The 24,536-nt window shown below is 41.6% G+C and overlaps 1 protein-coding gene across 1 annotated transcript in view; it reads left to right on the forward strand.

Moving 5' to 3' along the window:
• Nucleotides 1-18,012, forward strand: part of abhd17c (abhydrolase domain containing 17C, depalmitoylase) — a 35,040-nt gene extending 17,028 nt beyond the window's left edge. Inside the window, exons 2-3 of the mRNA XM_071515086.1 lie at nt 2,332-2,511; nt 14,742-18,012. Of these exons, the coding sequence (XP_071371187.1) occupies nt 2,332-2,511; nt 14,742-14,961 (400 nt within the window). The 3' untranslated portion in view covers nt 14,962-18,012. The remainder of the gene's footprint in view (nt 1-2,331; nt 2,512-14,741) is intronic.
• Nucleotides 18,013-24,536: the final 6,524 nt, after the last annotated feature.

The following is a 24,536-nucleotide window of genomic DNA, read 5'->3' on the forward strand; positions in this document are numbered from 1 at the left end:
AATGTTACAAGGCGCAGTACAGTAATAAAACAGCAATACAGACGACAGGAATGGAGATAAAAAAAGAGGGGGATGACATGTCACAAAGGTCCCAGGCTGGATTCGAACCCAGGTCGCCGCACCCTAGACCACGTTTTGACAGGTTTGACATAAAAATAAATTAGGAAAGATAGCTTCAATTAAAAAATATCGGTATTGCCCTTCAAAAACTTCTGCTTATTGGTGCTTTTCCCTACATATTCATTCTCTCTCTCTCTCTCTCTCTCTCTCTCTCTCTCTCTCTCTCTCTCTCTCTCTCTCTCTCTCTCTCTCTCTCTCTCTCTCTCTCTCTCTCTCTCTCTCTCTCTCTCTGACTTTCCATCTCTCTCTCTCTCTCTCTCTCTCTCTCTCTCTCTCTCTCTCTCTCTCTCTCTCTCTCTCTCTCTCTCTCTCTCACACACTGGGTTTTATAAGGCAGAACTGATGGCTGAAATCTGTGTGTCAGTGTAAAAGGGAGACAGCTGTCACAGCCAGGCTTCTCGTCTTTTTGCTTTCAAGTGTCAAATAAAAAAGGAGGCTGTTAAGGTGCCGGGCTGCCTCGGGAGTCGGGACCCCCCCCTCCCCAACCCACCCGCCCACCTCCCGACCCGACATCCTCGTCTCTTCCCACCACAGACGCAGATCCTAAATAGACAAGCGCCGTCCTCCTCCTCCTCCTCCTCACCGTAAACCTCCCAAACCCGTCCTGACAGCTTCATAAGCATCTGGGATATCTAATGTCACGCAGCCTGATTTGATGCGGATGAGATTGTGTCATGCGTTTCTCAAAAGGGGGAATCGGCCTTATCTCGGTCTGTCCGTCTCAGATGGCTCGTTGTTCTGGGGTTATGCAGCCGAGCCTGTCAACACCAGCCGATGATTGGGGGGGGGGGGGGGAGTGTATCGTCTCCGCCTTGACGCCGGCAGAGTTGCATCGCTCCTAATCATCTCCTTTTCCTCTCCCCTCACCTCTTGTCTTCCTCCCCGTCTGCCTGTATCTCTACTTCTACCCCTCAGATGTTCTCTTATCTGTCTACTAGCAGCCTTAAATCTCTCATCCTACCAGTCGTTCCCTTCCTCTTTCTAGTGTCTGTTATACTGTGGTCCTGCAGACCTGCCATGGTGCTGCCATAGAGCTCTCCAGGGCGTTATCCCCACAGAATGGAACAGAGGCAGTGTGTACTGTTGATCCCTCACTTGCACCACTCTGAAACAATTCCCCCCTCACTTGCGACTGGGAATGTTTTATTTCCAATTTTCATTTTGTTTATACCCACACATGTAGGAGTGGGCAATATCACAACCTAGGGCTGGGCAATATATCGATATTATATCGATATCGTGATATGAGACTAGATATCGTCTTAGATTTTGGACACGGTAATATCGTGATATGGCATAAGTGTTGTCTTTTCCTGGTTTTAAAGGCTGCATTACAGTAAAGTGATGTCATTTTCTGAACTTACCAGACTGTTCTAGCTGTTCTATTATTTGCCTTTACCCACTTAGTCATTATATCCACATTACTCATGATTATTTATCAAAAATCTCATTGTGTAAATATTTGTGAAAGCACCAATAGTCATCCCTACAATATTGTCGCAATATCGATATTGAGGTATTTGGTCAAAAATATTGTGATATTTGATTTTGTCCATATCGCCCAGCCCTACTTACAACTGAACATTTAGCCCACTTCGTAGAAAATACAGAGATATATATTGTGTATCGCCATTCAGCCTAAAAATACTGAGATATGATTTTTGGTCCATATCGCCCAGCCCTATCACAACCTCATTCAACCTTTCAGTTCGAGTGTAACACTGAAATTGTTCCAGAAAAAAAAAATCAGCGGAACGACTATTTCTTTATATATATCTTGTCAGAATCTGCTTTGTTGGTGTTCCTTTATGTGCTAGAAGTGTGATTTTCAGACCTGTTCCTCCATACAATGGCAGGGAATGGAGAGAGAGAGAAAAAAACGCAATTCTCCAATCTCCTCACCGGAGCAATAGATAACAGAGAATGGCCAATTTTGGGGTTATATGATGGAGGAAGCTACACAACCCAGGGTACTTGGGGTGTATGGGGGCTGCCATGGCATGGGCCACACACAAATAACTGAAAATGAATAAAAACGCCTGTTAAACAAGTGATTGGCAGTTAAGTCTATCATTCTGCAAATAGAGGACTAAAGAAGATTTGATGATAAAACAGCGTGTCCCACCCACATTTGCACTTGTTTTTGTTAAAAGCCCTGTACAAATGAATATGTCTGTGTGTGTGTGTGTGTGTGTGTGTGTGTGTGTGCAGGTACGGCGTAACACCAGAGAACATCATCCTGTACGGCCAGAGCATCGGCACGGTGCCCACCGTCGACCTGGCCGCTCGCTACGAATGCGCCGCCGTCATCTTGCACTCTCCACTCATGTCAGGGCTTCGGGTGGCCTTCCCCGACACACGCAAGACCTACTGCTTCGATGCCTTCCCCAGGTGAGACACACACACACACACACACACACACACACACACACACACACACACACACACACACACACAGCAGCAGTCTCCTTGCCAACCGACCAGTGTCATATTTTCACTGGTTTCAGTGTCACATGATTTAAATGCTGTTTTTTGGTGCCTTTCTGCCCTTCTACATAAATATGGAATACAAATGAAATGATTTGTTGTAGAAATGGGAAAAATATTAATAATTTCTAATAGTTTTGGTCATGAAAAGAGAGAAATATATAGACAGAAATATATTTAAGCATCATGGCAACATGTATGGCAGGGATGTGCAACCATGTGCCCTGGAGGGCCAAAGAGTCTGCAGGTTTTCATTCCAGCCAAAAACTACAGCAGGTGATTTCACTGATTAGGTCCTCTGGTTGAAGGTGTGTTAATTAGTGAAATCACCTGCTGTAGTGCAGACTGTTGGCCCTCCATGGCACATGGCTGCCCATCCTTGATGTATGGGGGGCAATAATAAAACAAACAACAGGCAGGAGTGACTGCTGTGGTCATTATCAAAAGTTGTTGAGCTGGAAATTGAGGAACATTTTATCTGGATAATTACCAATATCATTTCATCATCCAGCACTAGTTTCAATGGATGCTCATAGTTGCTGACCCTAGTCACGATGGTCTCTGCTCCAGAGGTTTTTACTGAAACCACTGTTCCATGAGTCTAATTATTAATTTCATTTGTGACTAGATTTGCGGCTGTGCAGTGCTTGTTACCTTTTGAAGCTACATTTCGCTAAAATGGGTCTGAAAACCACCTTTCACAGATCCTGGTCTTAAAGTTAATTTATTCTTGTACTTGTTTTACAACTTTTTTCTTGTGTTGTTACCGTTTAGGTTGTAGTTCTCAGTACCTTGCAGCCTAGCCTTGAAAAAGGCAAATGAAAAACATCCTCAATTGCAAAAAATATATGAAAATAGTGATATGATTTTTTTGTCCGTATCCCCCACCCGTAAACAGATTTCATCTGAACCTACACTCTGCCAGCAAAAAGCTGTGATTGTAACACTGACACCCATACATTATTTGGAGGTGTTGATACTGGCATATCTCTGTCATACATCGAAGGCTCGCTAACACGCTCAGATGGCAGATACACCACTCTCATCTAGATGTTTACTGCTTGCAAATGTCTGGAATGCAAAGCAATGTTTTAGTTGGCAGCCGTGTGTGTTTACTTGGCAGCAAGGTGTGTGACTGAGTGAGAGATGGATATGATTATTTAGGTATGGTTAAGTACAAATAATTGAGACAGATCAGGGCTTGACATTCAGGAAAATTTACCTCTGGCTCAAAAATTGTAACCACTGGCTCAGTGATATATTTGTTAATTCTGACTCGACCAACACAAATGGACAAGAATTGACCTGCCCACGACAAAGGAAGAAAATTATCAGGGTGTGATTAAAAAAATAGTTAAATGATTAACAAATGTTATTTGTAAACAAAGTAAACAAATGTTTCTCCAGTCTCTGTAACATAACGTTCAACCAGTGTCGGACTGGAACTTTGACCCAGACTGGAACACCACAACTGACCCACAGATACTCCACCCATCGCTTCGCTACAATATGAAAACATGCAAAACAACACATTATTAGAGATGAAGCCTATTTTTTTCTGAATCTTAGATTTCATATATGGGGCGATAGATTTTAATTCAAAATATCATGACAAGGTTTCCATGCTCTCTGCTCAGAAACTTCTTATTTCGGCAACTTGGAGGTCATAGAAAACCTCGACTTACCCTGTTATATTTACCCCCTTGTTCATATCGTTCATGCACGCTCAACCCCTGATTCAGATATTCCCGACAGGCGCCTGAAGGCATCATAATGTTCATTTGTTTGGTTGACTTGATCGCAAATTTATGCAGAACACAATCAGTCTGCTGCCTGCTCAGCGTATGAAAGGTAGAATGTGGCGTACCTATGTAAAGTTGGCAGGAGGAGAAAGATGGACTCATGAGATGTGATGAGCTTATGATCCCCCACACACCTCTGTGGAGCCGCCCCATCTACCGCAGAACGACCAAACGGCATTTGGCTTTTTTTATTGTTGCTGGACGTATCGCCAACCTGCTCCAGATGGCCAGTCCGCCTTTGCTTTCAATTACCGGTGCACAAGCATTCGTTCAAAGAAACATTTGTGAAGTGTCATCACATGGTAATGACAATAGCAACAAACCAATTTGGAGACAGCCAGATCCAGCATCGATTTCAATGGCATCCAATCACTATTAAGGACGATCCTAAACTAATAAAGCAAGGTAAAGTGTTAATGCTTTCACTTTCTGTGGTACCAAGAGTTTTCTATTTTGACATGTAGATGTTTTTAAGAGTGATTAACACTTGCAATAACCACAGAATATTTATGCACCATTATATTACTGCGAGAAAATTATGCGAGATTATGTGTTTTGTCTGTTTAGGACTTTGAAATCTACTGGCCCGACCAGGCTCCTTAAAAGGTTAATCGACTGGGCCGGAGGTCTAGAAATATGCCTCCGGGCAAGTGGCAATGTCGAGCCCTGCAGATGTTTACGAAAACTTTGATTTCATTGTGTTCTTGGTTAAGTTGGTAGAATAATTTGTCAGATTTAATCATCTTTTTTTTTATTAATTCTCATTCTTTCTAACCCTTTCATCCAGCTAACTCTGGCTCAGCACAAAGTTAATTTGTTCCTGCGATTGGTTCCAGTCTTTATTTCAGACCCTATGACTGGTCCCTTTATTCATGCCGGCCCCTTTGCTAGTGCTGTGCAAGTGTTTTACGATGATTTGTGGTAACATCGCTGTCATCGCTGGAAAAACATTAACTTTTGTGATAGTCTGTGATGAAGAAGGAAAAAAATTTTGTCAGTACTTTATTTTTTCAGCTTGTTAGGAAAGGGGCAGGAAAGTGTCGAGAATCATTTTGGTTGGCCTTGGCCACTGTCCAACTCCATTGTGCAGTTATGGAATTTATAGCCCGCATGGCGCAATTTAATGGCATTTAATATACATAGGCCGTCTTGGGCCTTCTGTTCAATTAAATCCATCTTGCTACAGATTGTTCTCCACATATTTCCTCCTTAGGTGTTGGGAAAATGAGCCTGCCGTTACTGCATATTAAACAGTGTTCTCAAAGTAGACTATTGGGGTGGATTGATCATTTTAATCAGTTACATCACTTAAGCCATCTGTGAAAATTTATGAAAATCCACAATCTGTGTGTGGATGTTAGACAGCCTCATGCAGCATTCATTATCAATGTCACGCATATTTTTGGGAGGGAAGCAGCAATTACCTCATCCTTACCTAGAGTTGTCACCATACCAGAAATTCGAGTTTATCAATATGAAGTGTATGATCACACCTACAGTTCTTTTGGTCTGAACCAGGGTTGAAAGGTTAGTTTGTTGCATTTTTGTATTTGGTTTGTTTAGGTTCACGCTGCCCAATTATAAGTGAACCAGGGCTTGTAAACTAAAGTCACATGGACTCACAAGTAGCTTGTGTATTGGACAGTGTGATAACCTGTCATCCCGCAAGGTTAGAGATTTTGGCAGCGGGAAGAATCAAAACAAATCTGCATATTTGCCCTCGGTTCATTTTGTTATCCTAGGCTTTCCAAGCATGAGTAACCGCTGGCTATCAAATGTCAACATCTGTCTCCTTGTACCAGTAAACTCACATTTTGGGGTCATTTCTTATAGTTTGTTTGGATTCTCCCGGCTAACGAATCACACTGCAGTTCTCTTGAACAGGACCGAGACCTGCATTTTCAGATGCAGTTAGTTGGTGCCACCTGAGTTTGAATGGCATTGTTCTCACCTGCCCAAATGAACCAAACTAAAGTAAACACTCCAGAGTTCAGATAAACCTCTCTAAACATGCTGGGCGTGAAAACACCATAAGTTTAATATCTAGAAATTCAATGCTAATACGATACCACAGTAAACAAGAAAGAACATTAAGCACAGTCATGGAACAACAGTCACTAAGATGCTTTGCAAAGTTACCTGTCCGTATTTTTCAATCCTGTAAGCTTAATTGTTCCATATTTGGCTCCTGGCACCAACTTGTCAACCATTCTAGGTGAACTTGGATCCTAGACATGATGGACTGCTTAGTGCTGTTGTGATGTTTTCAGCTGCTTGACCCCCTAGTCCAAGCCACCTTCTTTTTACTAATCCAATCTGCTGCTGTCCTGTGAAAACCTCGTAGCTTAAATTTTGATGATTTTCATGTTTTAACATTGATTGAAGGATTGCATGCTCCTCTATTGGCAGAGAACTCTTTAGACCGTTTATATAATTCAGCATTGAAATCAATCTTTCTCAACGGTATTCAAGTAGTACTGAAATTTCTGTTATCGTAACAATGCCAGTCTTACCTGTTCATCAGCATCCTTCCGTCTTTCTGGTTGTTTCTTACTCTTCATCTCAGGCCCTGATTTGTTGACCCCCCTCTTCGAGCTGCTCTCTGCCTCTTCCTGCTGCCCATTTTCAATTTGGTTGATTCTTTTCCCATATCAGCTGATTTCTTTGTGTGTGTGTGTGTGTGGTGTCCATCAGTAAGAGGATCTCAGTGGGAGGGCCCAGTCTGTCTAACAATCCCTCTGGGTCAAGGTGATAACACACCTCCCCATTAGCAACTTCAGGCACTTTGATATTTCAGGCCTGCTGCTGTGAAAGCCTGACTGAGGCATGACTGTCCCACAGTCCCCAATTATCTCCCACCGAACTGAGGCAAAGTGAAAACATATTGATTCACATCCATGATTGAAAACAGAGTGAAGGAATTCCAGCAGAACCACTCTGTGTGTGTGTGTGTGTATATAGGTGTGTGTGTGTGTGTGTGTGTGTGCGTGCGCGTTTTAGAAGAAGATCCTCTTCTCCCCAATCTTGAGAAGCTGTGTCTTGTAGAGGTGCACAGATACAATTTTTCATACCTGAGACGAGTACGTTGTACTTTGTAAAGTAAATTTGCTGATGAGTACCGATGCAAGTACCATTTAGTCATTCATGCTGCCTAGTATTGACCTATCATTAAACTATTACAGGAACAAATGCATCAATTGCTTTTATTTATACTTATCAAATTATTATGCAGGGGCCCTTTGTAATGCAATCAAGAAAGAAATGTGAAAACATCTTAACAGGTTAAAAAACAATGGCTTGACAGATAAAAGCAGCTTATTTAGAATAGGTTAACAAATAAAAACACATTTATTCAGAAAAGGTTAAGAGAGAAAAACAGCTTATTCAAAGCAGGTTAACAGAAAAAAAGTGTGGTGAGTTGGCCCTGATACAACAGAATGGCATTTGGTCTGCATAGCCAAGGCTCCACTTATAAACAAAAGCTGCTATGCCTATGAACTTCACAAACGGCAGCAATATTGGGACAACTTCATTTGCCAATCCCAGTTGTACAGATTCTGATGTATTCTTCTTTTGATGCATCTCCAGTGTCCTCATTTGGAAACTTGTTAATTAAAGGCTTACACACCAAACAGTCTGCAGCACTCCACCAAAAACATTCGTGAACTTTGTGGGGTAACTCGGACCCGAGGAACCGATTCTCTCCAGCAATTAGTAAAACAGTATGAGATCTATGCGGCTTTGTCGACCCCGTTCTCCACCGCTGACTGAGGGAAGGAAGCACTCTGCCAGTAGAGAATAATTACAGGAAAAGAGGAGCAAGACATTGTAGTGTGTTTTTTTTTTTTTTTAGGAGAAGGCGCAGGTGAGAGGTAGAGTAATGATAGCCACAGGGAGGCCGATCGATATAGTACAATGGTATGGCACTATTCGTCTCACACAACTCATTCCACTGATGATTATATGGGTTGGGTGGGTGGGGGACCTTGTGATGAAAAAGCAACAGGGTACCACACTACTGTTACTCTGTCTCTCACTTTTTGTTTCTCTTTGTGTCTTATTCCTATTCTGAGCCGAACATTTACAGTTTCTGTTTTGACACTCTTATCCAGGCTGACGTGCAGTGAGTGAGCAGGTTAAGGGTTCAGTGTCTTGCTCAAGGACACTTGGACAGGACACATAACTCTTACTGGGATCAAACCTGAGACCTTACAGGCGGTAAATCTTGCGTTTTACATATCTGGTTTGTTTGGAATAAACAGAAGAAGAACTGGGTAGTTAGCATGAGCAGTGATAGCCACCATGGCTGAACAGACAAAGAAAAGAGAAACTCAAACTGCATTAGCAGAAAATCCAAGGAAGAAGACGTCACAGTACTGGACACACTGTTTGATTGACAGGTGAAGAAACACCACAGCAATGAGAACTTAACACCAAAGATGGAGAACAAATCAATAGGAACTCACAGATTACCAGTTTAACGTGTCCTTGTCCTTAGTCTTAGTCTCTAGCCTTGGGACGCCTCACTATTTTGTGTGTGTGTGGTGCCGTACCTAAAATAACTTTTTTTTTTTTTTCCCCTAGACCCACATTTCTACTGGAGGCAGGACAGCGGTAAAACAAAGTGAAGCAAAGTGAGGGGAGAGGTCAGACCCAGACCTCTATCCTCATTTTGCTTCACTTGGTTTTACCACTGTACCACCGCCAGGAGAAATGTCTGTCTCAAAGCATTTGTCAAGTATGAATGAAGGTGGAAAAACACATCCAGAGAATGATTCTGTTTTTTAAAGACCCAGTGGGCAACTTTCTCAATAATTTTCACCACTAGCTGCAACTCAACAGCCTAGAGCAAAAAGTGGGTCCCTGAAAATTGTGTTCTATTAAAAAAAAAAAACGGCTTTCTGATTGGCCAGAAAGTCAGCCCATGTAAAATTGCGAGCATGTATCAGACTCCTGACTCATCTATCGAGCTCTCTGAACTTGCAAGGCCACGGCCGAGATATAAACTGAAATTTTGCAAACCCAAATTAAATAAAGAGTACAGGACGTTTTGCTGTGTCCCATCTCGTCCTCTCAGGAAACATCCTAGAAATGTTTCCAAAATATCTACCGACATGCTAGTCTGTCACACTGCCCGGTTTGTGTCAGATTATTACTTGGCACTGACCATAGAATTGGATTGATTAAGAAGATGGCTGAATCTGGAGGCAATAAAAGCACAGCTGACAGGAACGTGGAGTGGAGATGATTGATGGTAAACGGAGGGAACGGGAAAAACAGACAGGATTTTGAGTAAGCAAGCCTATGCTGTTTAATGTTTAGGTTGATGGGAGACATTAACACTTTGAATTTTGTCTTACACTCATTTAGATTTTGTCTACTTTGACACCTACCAATTTGACCTATTATGTATCCCACCTAATTTGTGTGCTGACCAAGTGTAGCTAGGCACAGTGAGAATTGTAGCTGAAATGCAAAGTAAAGGCGCTTGGACATTTGATACTGCTTTTTCTATTTGCCAGGTTGGATTTTAACATAATTGGATCTAGACCTGCATAAACTAACTATTTGACATTTAAACTAGTCACAATAATCCAGGCTATTACTGAAAACCTGGGAGGTTATGATGTTATGGGTGCATGTCAGTGAGTATTTATTTGCTGTTGTACCCACATAGGACACAGAGGACTGCAAGCAGGTGAAATACAATGAGCAGTTGTTGGTGTGGCAGAGGGATGGAGGAAAAAACAATTAGAGTTGACCGTCCAACAACTCTGTGTTTTCCACAAGCAGACTGAGTAGCCAGCCAGGAAAACTATGATGAATACGCTCTATTTTGGGGTCTTTTCATGCATTAATTCCATTGACTTTTTAATGTTTAGCTCACAAACCGTATGGTTTACTTTCCAGTTTAGTTATGATTTGTGGTGTTGAGCATTGGTATATAACAAGTGACTGCAATTGGTATTAGGTAGATGAATACAATAGGCTGTAAACCACATTAGATGGATGAAACCCTCTGCCACAGACTACCAGAATCACAAATCTAAACTATGCTGGAAAGTGGAACACAGTATGTAACAACTAAACAAAAAGCTGACTGTCCGCACATGGAGTAGACAAGGCACCTCAACTGTGATTTAATGTAAGTATACCAGAACCTATTGTAACTTTTTGCTTAATTAATCATTCTTGCCAGTCAGTGCAGTGTATCGACTCAAACTGGCGAGTCAGGCAATGCACTCTTGGGTGGCATTGAACTTATGTTCACCTTTTATCTGAGTGTTGAGCAATTTTTCACATCACTCAGGTGTCAAGCTGTTACCTAGCACACATTCAAACACATTTGAGCAGTTTGCGGCATACATATTTTTTGTTTTCAAATTAGAAGTCTGTCTACTACTACTACTTCTGCTACTTTCTCCTGCTCTGGCGCAGCACTAAAACCAAATTAATTGAAGTCTCGATTTAAGTGTCTGATATGCAACAACAAAGCCCCTAATGTTAATATGACCAAAACTGCTATTCAAGTAGCCAGCTGGAAAGGAGTCAGTAATTGGCTAACGCTGAAGTTGGAGTGGAGGAAGAAATCACAATTCCCACATGCACAATCCTGTCGGCCAAACTTCTGATTGTATACAATCCAAGATACTAAAGCAGGCTAACAGCACAAAATGCCACACTAACCAGGACCATTACGTGTTTTGCATGACAAACGCAGCATCAGCATGAACTGCTGTCCTGTTTGGACCATGAACTGTGATACTTGGGCTACATCAGAGCCAAGGATTGGCACCATGAGACATGGTCGGTATTGAAGTGTCATGCAACCCCAGTGGAGAACCCATGTGTGAACGAGTTATGAACAGTCAGACAATGTTAAAGTTTAATGAGTCTGCTGCGTCTCCACAGATTTGTAGGCTGCAGTGTAGCATGGCTAGGAATATTAAGTGTAGGTTCCGGGGAAAATGTGTTTGTAAGATAAGAGTGTACATATGCGCTTGTTTGTGTGTGATGTAAACATGTGTGCGTTACATTGGGCAAGTTGTTTCACAGCTGAAACAGCTGAGGGATGGGGGTTGGGAATGTTGATTCTTCCAACAATACTTTATAATCTCCCTCCCTCCCAGCACCAACTTCTATTTCTACTTCAGTGCCACAGGTTTCACCAGGATTTCCTGTGTGTGTGTATGCAGGTGTGTATACTTAAGCACTTCAGCCACAACACCCATGGTCTGTGAAGTAGGGTTAGACCAATATAACCGGGTTGCCGATATATTGGCGGACTTTTATAAAAAAAATTGAGTGTGTTGCACCTCTGATATGATGGATGTGATGCAGTTTGATTATATATTTATTATAGAATTTGTCAATACTACACTGGCTGCCTATGGGAAGACCTTAACATCAATTGATTCTAATGTGACATTTGATCGGATTCCACTTAAGTATGCATGAGTATGTAATTACTAGTAGTCGTATCCTGTGCTTGGAGATTTTTAGTGAAGATGGAGAGTTTTAGTGTTCCATGATGGTCTAAATGCAGTGTCAGAGGCTTTTCCACCCTGACAGAATGACATTCTGGGGGAAACACTGAATACTCATGATTCTTTCAAATTTCTTGGCACGAATATGGTTAAATTTAAAGACATAGAATATTGGCACAAAAATCAGCTGTCAGCAGCTTCAATCCAAAAATATAGCTGCAAGCGGCCATTAGTGAGGTCTAAGATCGATTCATCATTGATTCATCATTTTGGGAAAGTTCTACATCTCAAAGATAGAACATTTCCCTGACTGTCCCGCAACTGCGGGTGAAATGGTGCCTGACATATTGCCATTGCCAAAAATTGGCAATTTGTCCTAATGGTGGCGCCATTCAGCATGGTCAAATGTGGTCTGACGCACTCTGGGGCCCCTTGCTAACAGCTATGTGAAGTTTGGACGGTCTAGCATTAAGCATTTAGGAAATATGTCTGTCTTACCTCAGTTATGGGTGAGCCATGCATCAACCGGAATGTAGGTTTCTTTTTAATATTTTAATTGGTCTCACTGTTTTTTGTTTCAGTCAGTGGCTTCAATCAGGAAAATGAACTCCTGGCACAACAAATAGGTTACTTTTTAAATTAATTTATAGGCACAGAGCTGACAAGACAACAAATTAGGCTACAGAACAATCTAACCCAGAGAAAATAAAGTTAGGCAAATACATAATTCATTCATTCATTGGTTTCAATCGGGAAACTGAAATTTATGGCACAGTAAATAAAGAGATCAGTTAATACGTTGATTTCCTATGTCTTTATTGTGAATAGTTTGAGTCAAAATAGTGTATTTCCGCGCTTCGCAGACACAAGCGGGTCCAGGAAAACTAGACCAGAAGGGGAAAGCAAGTTTGAAAAGAAAAGTTTTAATGTTTTATGTAATAAAAACACATTCGCTAGCTATGTTCAGGGAGGAACCTCCATCGTATAGGAGGTGGACAACACTGACTGGGCCCTATCTGATTCCTAATAAAAAGCCAATATGTTAGTCTAACCCTAAGAGTGTTTACATGTGTGCAAAGGAGGTAATTTACTCCCCCCTCTGAATGCACTCACATTTGCTGTACATATGCTGGAGAGATTATCTGTGCATGTGACGGCCATGTCTGTCGTCTTTCTGTCTGTACATCCCAGCTGTGAAGTGAACAGGATAATAGTTTTATTCCATCTGGAATGCAATTAGCTCACGATGATTTCCCTGCGCTAATCTTCCAACTAACCTCTATCTGAATAGCAGGGCACCGCCGAGGCTGAGCTACTACACCTAGTTATGGGCTAGGGCGATTAGCAAGGAATTAGTATGCATAGCAGGCACTGGAGGTTTGCATAGAGATCTCTCCACAGAGGCAACAAGAAAGAGCTGATCATCATTTAGCTCATTCAGAGTGTGTGTGTGTGTGTGTGTGTGTGTGTGTGTTATGCATAAACTCATTCACACTTCCATCTCCTGTTGTTTGCACCGAGACATTGTCTGTTGACTGGAACTGCTGGTGCATTATAATATTTTGCCGCTGCCATACAGGCCGTTGGACAGTGATGAGGTGTGGTTTTTATTTATCGTTAATAGCTTTTTGTCCTGCGGTGTAAAGCAGTCTTTCAGCAGCAAAGCCCTGCTGTGCCACTGCCACAAGATAGAAATATAGCACACGCCTAAAAGGAGGCTCATTTCTCTTGATATGGTATGGATAAATGCATTTATTGGCGTAACAGTGACTCCAACCCAAGAAGGAAGTCCTTTAACTAACGACACCAGTATTTCCTTTTGCATTCTCCTTCCTCCTCTTTAGTACTCCTTGCTCCTCTCTGTTTGCCAGTCTCTCTGAAGGGTTAGATGTCCAATGTTGTCCCATTTGAGGTTGATTTTGACCTTTTATTAAAACTCAGATATCGTCCAGTCAGTGTCGTCCACCTCTGATATCTGTTGTGTGATTATATAGTTATTGTAATTGCAGGAATAAAATTCAAGGATGCCACACTGGTCGTCTATGGGAAGCCATAGAAAATGTAAATGAAATGAAAATGTACTTATTGTAATTGGCTTTGGACAAAAGCTGAATGACGTATTGTAACGTAATGGAAGCCCTTCACCTGAACTGGACATTTCGATCGGATTCCACATGTATGCATGAATACATTATTATTAGTAGTAGTGTTATCCTGTATTCCTGTTTATCAGCATCATCCTTTGTTCATCCATTTGTTCCTCACTCCCCCACACTTGGACTGTGACCCCCCCCCCCCCCCCCCCCCCCCCCAAACACACGGACTGTGATCATACACCCACTCCCACACACACACACACACACATACATTCTCACTTGGACTATGCAACCACCCACACACACAGGGACAGTGATCATAGGATGCGTGTACGGGTTTATGTATGTGTGTGCATGACAACAGATGTTCTTTTTATGTCAGATGTCTTTATGTCAGATGTCAGATTCTTTTTATGTGTTGATGATTGTTGGAGCATGCGATGCAAGACAAATTTTTGTGTGAACGGACAATAAAGTCTTATCTTATCCTCTTCCTCTGTTTCAATTGAGAGTTTTAGTGTCCCATGATGGTCTAAATGCTGGAGGCTTTTCCACCCAATGTTCAAAAATATTGAACATTGGCACAAAATATCAGCTGTTGGCAGTTTCAGGCCAAAAATATTGGTTTCTTTGTCGGCTGTGAAAAGCCCATCAGTCAAACTCTACTCTTCTTATTTGCCATGTTCTCTATCTCTTTCTTCTGCAGTAATGCTAACCTTAACCTTTCTGTCTCTCTTCACCTCCGGCAGCATTGACAAGGTGTCCAAGGTGGCGTCGCCGGTGCTGGTGATCCACGGCACTGAGGACGAGGTGATCGACTTCTCCCACGGCCTGGCCATGTACGAGCGCTGCCCCCGCGCCGTGGAGCCCCTCTGGGTGGAGGGGGCCGGCCACAACGACATCGAGCTCTACGCCCAGTACCTGGAGAGACTCAAACAGTTCATCTCCTTTGAGCTTCCCACCTCCTGAGGGAAGGCGAGCACTCGGGCCAGGCTTCACCTCGACACGGCTCCGGAAGCCTCCTCCTCCTCCTCCTCCTCCTCCTCTTCTCCCCCAACTCCCTCTCTTTCTCTTAGCGGATCGGACAGGACGGAACGAAACTGATCACACCACTCTCCTCGGTCCTGGGAGCCACTTCAGAGTGGGAATGTAAAAGAGAGTGGAAGAGGAGGTGGTTTTGGATTGTTGAGGTGCAGCCGTGGGTTCGGCCAGACCAGGCAAGGTGTAGCTTAGGCTCAACTTGTCTCCCCAAACCCTGGGTGGTGCTCATACATGTGGACTGGACCCAGTTTGCCAACGAGCATGGGCCCAGTCAGTGATTGCACTCGCTCCTCAATCCGGATTCATTTCCCACTCCAGCTCACTCAGCCTCTCTGTCCTTCTTTTCCTCTCCTCACTCTCTATCTCCCTCTCCAACCCTCTCCGTGTGGAGCGAAGGATTCCCACTCTGATGCCAGAGTTTCAACCTGTCGGATTTTACTTTACTTATTCTTTCCTCTATCTCACACACAATCGCTCCTTTCCTTTCGACTGAGAGGCTTTGCAATGCTCATGCTTGATTTTTGTATTCTTTTATACCTGGTGAAGAATTATCAAATTTTGCACCTCAAGAAACACAATTGAAGTTTTTTACTTTTTTTCTGTATTTTTAAGTTACCATTCAGGGTTGATTAAAACAAATGCACTTTTAATGTGCAGATATTTTCAGGTAATCATTTTTCTATGTTTCAATATGTATATGTTGGGATTTTTTTTGTTATCTTATTGGCATTCCATGTTTTTCTTAATCGCGAGAAAAACAAAATCCTAATTTTGTTTTTGAAGGCGTGTGTTTGTGTGTGTGTTTAAAAACTCCATTACCCAGAGTGCACCCCTGTGCATCTGGCCTTTGTAGCAGTGCTCTTGGTAGCCCCGATACCTGCTGTTCTCTTGTATGGAGAGAAGGTAACACCAAACTCCAGTAAAAAATCTGTCTATTAAATGTTGCCTTGCTTATCGGCAAACACACATACCTGAACTAATCGTTTGGAGCCACTGGTAAATTCAGCATACACTCAGCACTTATTTTAATCAAATTCAAACTTTTAGAATTGGTTCACCTGTTATTCTCACCTAAATATGCCATGGAGGGCAGTAGTTAGCCGTGTGAAATATTTCAGTACATTTTATTGAAATAAGTTCTGCTTGGTGGATGTATGCCGAATTTACCAGGCGATCATAACAAACCCTTGCAACAATATTGACCGGTCTCTGGCACAGCTTACAGTGGCCTTTGATTGACACAAATAATAGTCACATTTTTCCAAAGAGATGAGTAAGCTAGGTAGTTCGAACAGACTGCTTTGTCATTTGCGTTGTTGGCTTGAGAACAAAATGTCGTGGGTAGGGGGATGGAAAGTGAGTTTTGAGAGCCAGAAGTCTCAGCACCTGGTGAAGTCATTGTTGAGTCTTTTTACTGATCATCAACCTTATCAGCCCTCCGCAGATATGCTTATTTTGTGCTATGGGGTAGTAAAACCTTATTTATTGCATCTTAAAGTCATGTTCCACCAGGTGTGTACATTTGCCATTACACAAGGCAACATTGAATCACCCAGTTGTTGAATGGAGTTTGGCGTGTTTTCCCCTCCATACGAGAGAGAACAGCACGTATTGGAGCTATGCTCTTGTTAACTGGAGATCTTGTGGTAATAATAACACTTGACAGCTGTTTCAAACAGAAACACACTTGACTCTGTACTGTAAACTGAAGCCAGGGAGCATGGTGCTGGGCTTACCTGTGGATGGAAGAGAAGAGCGCTTGCAATGTGTAGATGTTCCCTCATTGATCTGTGAATCTGTTCCATTTGAAGATTGTCAGCGTCAACATGCTGTCGGCGATGTTCGGGTGTCTGCGTATTTATCAAGTCATTTCACACTACAAACGAAGCCTTATGTCTGTGGACATTTCACCCAAACGTTCCTGTCGACCGCAGCGGGGCTCTCGTGGTCTTCAGGAGAAGCGACAACTGCTGCTATCCGTTGGAGGAATCGGTCAGTCAATCAGTCGATCACTGTGAAAACCAGACAGTTTGGGGAATACTGAAACAACAGCAAGGTACTAAAACCAAATTCAGTCTGATCACGCGTCAGTCCCCCTTTTTTTTTTCAGCCGCGTCCCTCCCCGTCTGCAGTCGGGGAGGGAATAGCCATGGATGTACTCTTTTACCAACACCATTGTCCGCTGAGCCCCTGTATTAGTTTGCTCTCATCCCAGCTCTAACTCCAAAGACGTCTGAACGAACCACGAAGAGGAACGGGATGCTGTGGAAATAAGCAACGCATGCAAATCACTTCTCATAGTGGTGGACATTTCAGCTCGCATCAACTGTATTTGACTCATATTGTCTTTTGCCACTCGCAAATGAAGAAAAAAAAGAAAAGTGAAACACTACCGCATTTTCAAAGAAGGATTGTATTTGAAGGATATTTGCATAGCAACTTGTGATAATCGTTTGATTGATCCGTGTATTGCTGTGAGGTGGTTTGTCAGTTGGGTTTTAGTGTTTTCTCATCATAGCTAATGTCGGGCCAACGTTTTTGGAAGACGAGCCCCTCGACCATCTCTAGTCTATTTACTCTAGCTCCTCTTTTTAAAGGAAACGAAAACCCTGCTTTAGTCCTAATTATTGTTTTGATACTGACATTTTTACGAGGTTTTCCAGTATAAATGTTGATAGATTTACACTGTCTCTGAAGCTGGTTTGTACGATAATCCTGTGTAATGGTATACTTCAATATCTTCTCTATACATATAAGCCCCGACGAAGGGCCGTTCTAGTCTTCTTGATTTTAACACTGGAATCACGATATGCAAATGAAATGCAGAAAAAGCTAGTAGAGTCAGATTTTGGTAATAGTGTGTAAAACAGATGAAATAAAAGCCTTAAATGTGCCGTAAAACAGATTAATGTCATTCATGTGGGTGTTGTTGCGAAAAGGCAGCACACTGTATGTTTTAATGCTTATAACGGAATAAAGGATGCATGGAAGTTATGTGTCTTATCTCATTATTGTTTTACTGTGTTGTAGGAAAACGGCGTCTCATTTAATAAGGATGCAGCATGTTGGTAGGGCGTTCTGCTACCTCTTAAATTCCTGACTGCTGAACAGAAGAGGAACACCCAGTAAAGGTATGAATGAGATTGTCCAGCCTACTGAGTATGTTAGCAGGGTTTTCATCAAAGTGATTTTTATACTTTTTTGAGTGAATTAAGACATGACAAAATTTGATCAAATTTCATGTCATAAAAAGAGGTTTTTACACTGGCTTGAGGCAGAAAAGATTTTTAGTCGAAGAAATTCAATAAATAGGAATAGAAATTAGATAAATAGCGATGAAAATACAAATAATGATGGCAACCTTCATACTCATTGTCTACTGCAACCTCAAAGAGTCTCCATCATCAATGTATGACTAGTGCATTCAAATATGAAGTGTATTTTTTTTTTTTCCATCTTCAGACAGCCTGAAATATAGCCAACATTAACTTAACACAGAACAAAAGCAACAAATTTCTCATTAATTATATTGAGCAATCAATTTTTCTCATGAATGTTTTCCACCGTTCAGGAAGCTGATTTATTCACTTCAACCCAGCCAATGGAAACACACTAATTTGCTTTTAATTCTGTGACATTTCTCAAATTTTGCTTGACAGTTGGATGGAAGCAAAGCTATTGTTTCCATGCTGTGTGAAAGTGAGGCTCTTCCCTTCATGTAGTGATGATGATAGATGGGGTTAGCTAAGAAGGCAGCCAGGTAGGAGAGGAGGGAACAGAGGTGAAGGGAGACAACTGGTTTCAAATCTTACAAATAAAATGAGGGTTAGACTGATGTGTGTTTGCGGTTAAATTGTGTGATACTGTCCTTTTTATTAAAAATCAGATCTGGCCCAGTCAGTGTTGCTCACCTCTGATATGATGCAGTTTGATTGATTACATATTTATTTTAGAATTGATCAATACTGCACTGGTTGTCTATGGGAAGACCTTAACCTGAACTGATTCTAACACAACATATTGATCAGATTCCACACAAGCATTCATAAATACATTAGTGGTTGTATTAAAATATTAATGTAAGTATGCATGAGTATGGCTTTCAAAAACCCATATAGATCTAAATATGTCCGCTTTCATATTGTCCATCAACCTTGTTGGCCTGTTCTTAGACCCCCAAAGTTCACTGGCTTTTCTCTGTCAGCCACTGAATTCAGAATGAACGGTTGTGCTTGAGTGCGTATTATTTAGACAACGAATACAGACCTTGCACTTATGAATCACGGCGGTCTGACACTCTCTCCCTTCACTAAAGAGAAGGACCCAAGCGATATTTCAGTTCTCCTTTAATTCGGTTTAGCTAAATGCAATCATGTCATTTAAATATAACCTCGGATATATTCAGCTTTGAGAATTAAATGGTTGAATAGGCCATAATTTCATAATGCCTTAAGGCAATATGGGTAATATGAAATGCCTGACCAAGTCCATTACTGTTGCTGTGTTATTCTTCCTTCTTCCTCCTTCCTCCTTCCCATTCTTCCTTCGACAATCAGGAAAAAGATCTAAACTGCACTTATCCTCCAAGAATCTCTACCTGCATTTGGAGGGACAAAGAAGAACGCTGGACTAAACTTGGTAGTAGAGACGCACTGATGACACTTTTGCATTACCGATGCTGATTCCAAGCACTAAAATTAAGTATCATCTGATGGCAAGTACTGGTCCATTCGTTTTAATGAACAATATGGCCTTAGAACATTGGTTTGGGATTGTTGGACAAGAAGGATGGATAGATAATGCTGTCACCCTGGATCCTGAACTGTGTGTAGTGGATATTGGAGCTTTCCTCAAGAAGGAAGTGGGTTCATTGCATTAATTGGTGGTTTTCAGCCCGACGTAGTGGAAACCAGACAGTTTAGCCCTTTAGAAAAACAATATTAACAAAACAGGAAGGAATCAAATGTTTAGGTCATGGATGCCCTCCAACTTAGTCATGGGAAAGTCATGGAATTGAACAACGTGGCACTGTACACCACAGCATTGTTGTCTCTCCACTTCCACTGTTTCTCAACTGGAAGAACTCTCCGAATGAATGATCACACTTTCAAGCTATATGCCCATACGCCCACCTTTGATTGAAAGCAACAAGTCCACGCCCCTTCTCTGGGGGTTGCCGAAAGGTACTCTGGGAAATGTAGGAAAATCACTAACTTAAATAGAAGTAGATGAGGCAGGTTGAGGGAAACTGGTTACACCCAAAAAAAAAGGTAAATTACAACACTTCAACATCACAAAATAACTCCTGGAGTGCATTGAGCATCACAGATTGATGAGATCTAACAGGGTAAGAGGATCCGGGGGGGGAATGTCCCTTTAAAGCTCACATTCTCACCAAAATGCGTTGAAAAGAAATGAATTTCTCTCATCTGCTGGAGGAGTCTGTTCCTTCCCTTCAGTGCCTTGTTTCATTCAATGCAAATAATTCACGACTCCTTCTGTTACTGCGATACGACGACTGGAATAAGAATCAATTCCCGCTGACATTTTCATTTTAATCTCATCTTACGCACCGTCACTAATTATTGTTGGTTATACCCATATTATTTGTGATGTGATATGTCAAGCAGATGCTGAACCAGAAACAGAGATGTATGTATCCATCATTTAACAGCCCGTTGTGGTCTGTCTTTAATCAAATCTGTCTGGCTGCTTCTCTGCTAGACAGCTGCTCATGTTTTTGAATCACACAAACAACACTTTGACAAATAGGGCTCAATAAATGAACAGAATCTATGAGGCTTCATCATTCACAAGAGTGAATAAACACACAGCCTGCATCTTAATGACATATCTGAATGTCCTTGTTTTTCATTATGATTCCTGTTGTTTGCCCTTTTGTATCTACTGTGTTTTTTTATTGTTGCTGTCTTGTTGCTACCGCCCTTTATTATTAGGGGTCCAAGCACCGCAGGTGCTGGAGCCCTATGGCAATTGTTCGGATTCTTCTTCTGCCCTAAAAGTATCTGGACGTTTCTGCCTATAACTTCTGAACTGTAAGTCCAATCAAAATTCCACTTTCCCTGGATTCCTTGGGTCATTTCACAACTATCCATATAGGCCACAGACACACAGCATATCTGGACAGTCCAGCACAAATGTTATCAAGCCGTGTTTTTGGATATTCCATACCATTTTTGATATACACTGAACCAAAATATAAACGCAACACTTTTGGTTTTGCTCCCATTTTTCTTGAGTTGAAATAAAAGATCTAAGACTTTTTCTATACACACAAAAGGCTTATTTCTCTCAAATTTTGTTCACAAATTTGTTTAAATCCGTGTTAGTGAGCACTTCTCCTTTGCCAAGATAATCCATCCACCTGACCGGTGTGGCATATCAAGATGCTGATTAAACAGCATGATTATATATTAAATGTGCAGTTTTATCTTGAAAAAAGACATTTATTATGTGTGTACAGATCCTTGCAACATGGGGCCGTGCATTATCATGCTGCAACATGGGCTCTGGTGGACATTCCTGCAGTCAAAACTTGCGACATCTGTGTTATTGTGTTGTGTGATAAAACTGCACATTTTAGAGTGGCCTTTTATTGTGACCAGCCCAAGGCACACCTGTGCAATAATCATGCTGTTTAATCAGCATCTTGATATGCCACACCTGTCAGGTGGATGGATTATCTTGGCAAAGGAGAAGTGCTCACTAACACGGATTTAAACAAATTTGTAAACAAAATTTGAGAGAAAAAAGCCTTTTGTGTGCATAGAAAAAGTCTTAGATCTTTTATTTTGACATTTCATGAAAAATGGGAGCAAAAACAAAAGTGTTGCGTTTAACTTTTTGTTCAGTATAATTGGATTGGGGAACTTCCACAACACCACAGCATCGTGCCATCTTGGTTCGGCCTGTGTCCTCCATGAACAGCGTGCAGGAGGACACTACTGAACAGCAGAGTGATAGCCACCAAATTAGGTAAGATTATTTCCTCTGGTCACTCCACTCATCCCTCAGAGAAGACTGGAAGAGGAGGGAAATGGTCAAGTTCAGACATAATGTGAGCAGATCGGGGAGTATGTGCACTTATTTGGGAAATTTGCATGATTATTATATGGCGTGATTTATATATTAGCATTATTGTACAGTAGAAAAATGGATTCAACCAATAGTGAATGTGCTTATTGTTAATAAAATCTTCCTCTCAGGTTGGTGTTCCAGGTGTCCAGTCCTTCCACACTACAATTCCATTAAGGTAGGTTGAGGCATTGACAGCATTCTTTTAATTTTCAAAGATGAAGAAGAAGAATGATGGATTTTACACAAAATATTCACACAGGGCATCTCTCTTCACTATCATACTATAAAGCAAGGAATCTCTGTCTGTATGTGTGTCCTTCGCATATCTCCAGAACCGTTCGTCCGATCTACTTCACACTTGGCGGGGTGTATTGCTGGGGACCCAAGGACATGCAGTGTCAGATTGGACACGCGACACGTTCAATATTAATAAACTTTGAATAAACAAGCGAACAGCGCTCTGTGCAGCAGCGGGGCTCAAAGCAAGCGACTGATAGCCTACGCCTGTTTTGAACGGGCACTGCACTAGTAGACTATTGAATGAAGGCAAAAAAGCCCAAAAAATATGGCACAATTTTTAAGAGTTCACATGTTATTCCTGTGTCCCAGGACAGTTCAGTCAACACTTATGAATGTGCACCACTGTTTCCTAAAGCTACAAACTGGAGAACAGTCACAGCCAAAAACATAATAAAAGACATTCCTACATCATCATACTGCCTTACCTTAGCAATGTCTTGTGTTTTTGGCTGTGACTGTTTTGTCTAACTGTAATTTTGCTTAGGTCCTCACAAAGCTCACGTTAGAGCTACAGATGTTTAGTTTTGCAAATGTGAAGCTATGTCTTTCTATTTTGATGTCTTGCTGAGCTTTGCTATGCGACAAGACATGTTGCATTTTATGGTAATGTTAGCTAACTGCCATGGAATCAGTGGCGCAGGCTGCAAATACCAAGGGACTGTCTGAGAATCAACAGCAAAGAACGTTCTATCAGTGTTTTACCGAGTTAGCGCATTGCTTGCTGTGATTAGGATACTGACATTACCACGATTGCTGTTGTCTGTGGACTTTTGGAACATATTGAAGGTAAGGAGTCACTTTGTGTGTCAAGTAGCACCACTTCCCCGGCTCATAAAAGTGCCGGTATGTTAAATTTCAAGCAGTTTGGAGGATTATATAGCCTACATGCAGAATTTACCAGAACACCCTACTGGTTACTTACTTATATTTTCTGATCTATGTTTTTCAGATATGCAGGGCAGAAAAAAATAGCCAGATTTTTTAATGGACCTTGGCCTAATGTTCTCTATACAAGCGGCGTGGAGGCGTTAGCTGTAACAAAGGCTAACGGGCACAATAACAAAATAATGAATTATAAAACGTGTAAGACATTTTTCTAGCGAGGTTAGGTAACATTCAGTAATGGCAGAATTGTTATTTCCAAGCCATTATTGTCGCTATTGGTTAGCTAGAAGGCCAACTAGTCACAGAAGCTGCATAACGTTAGCTATGCATTACCTCATAGCACTGCCTCGTAGCACCTATGTCCTGTTGGACCAGAACTTAGCTCTATAGCACTTACTCTCGTTGTTCTCTCCTATCTAGAAACTTGCTTGTGTTGTATGCAAATCTCATGTGTAAGTCGCTTTGGATAAAAGCGTCTGCCAAATGTGAAATTGTAATTGTTGTGGAGCTAACAACAGAAACACAGCCTCAGCCCGCTCCTCTGCTTTTGAATGCAGAAATCTCTGCCATTCAACAACACCTGCTAATATTTACTTGTCATATTATCCTTCATTAAAGCAGAAATAGTGCACATTTAACTTTTAACTTATTTTATGGTTTTGCTTTCATTTGATTTGGGCACTTAATTGTTTTAAAAAAGTTTACATACAAATAAAGCTTATTATTATGTGTATAGTAGCGCTAGTACTACAGTATCTTCTTTATGAATTTACATTGTATGTTGTTTTAAACTCATTTATCTTACCTGATTGATTACTCTTTTTAACTGCACTGTATGAACCGGACACACAGCTGACACCAGCTGTGTGAATAAATATCTACTACTTCACACATTGTGGCACAATACAAAGAATAAATGTGTGTGTGTGTGTGTGTGTGTGTGTGTGTGAGAGCGGATGGGAGGATGCAGCTGAGGGGCTATTGGGAGGTAAGTTGATCACTGGAACAACAAACCTCTTCAGGAGTCTGTGGGAACTGAATGGAGCTCAGTGTGACTCAGCCTGACTGCAGCTAACAGTCTCTCTCTGCACTTCAGCCTGTCTCTCTTTCTGCCCTGATAGCTCCTGGATCAAACCTTCTTTGTGAGCGCTGCTTGAAGGATAATGGTGTAAAAAAAAAAAAAAAAAAAAAAGACCTTGGCTCCTCCTCGTATGAATAAA

The sequence above is a fragment of the Centroberyx affinis genome, unplaced genomic scaffold (assembly GCF_046629955.1).
Source record: "Centroberyx affinis isolate AG114_WGS23_722 - 3 ecotype Tasmania unplaced genomic scaffold, CSIRO-AGI_Caff_v1 ptg000025l_1, whole genome shotgun sequence".
Taxonomy (NCBI): Eukaryota; Metazoa; Chordata; class Actinopteri; order Beryciformes; family Berycidae; genus Centroberyx; species Centroberyx affinis.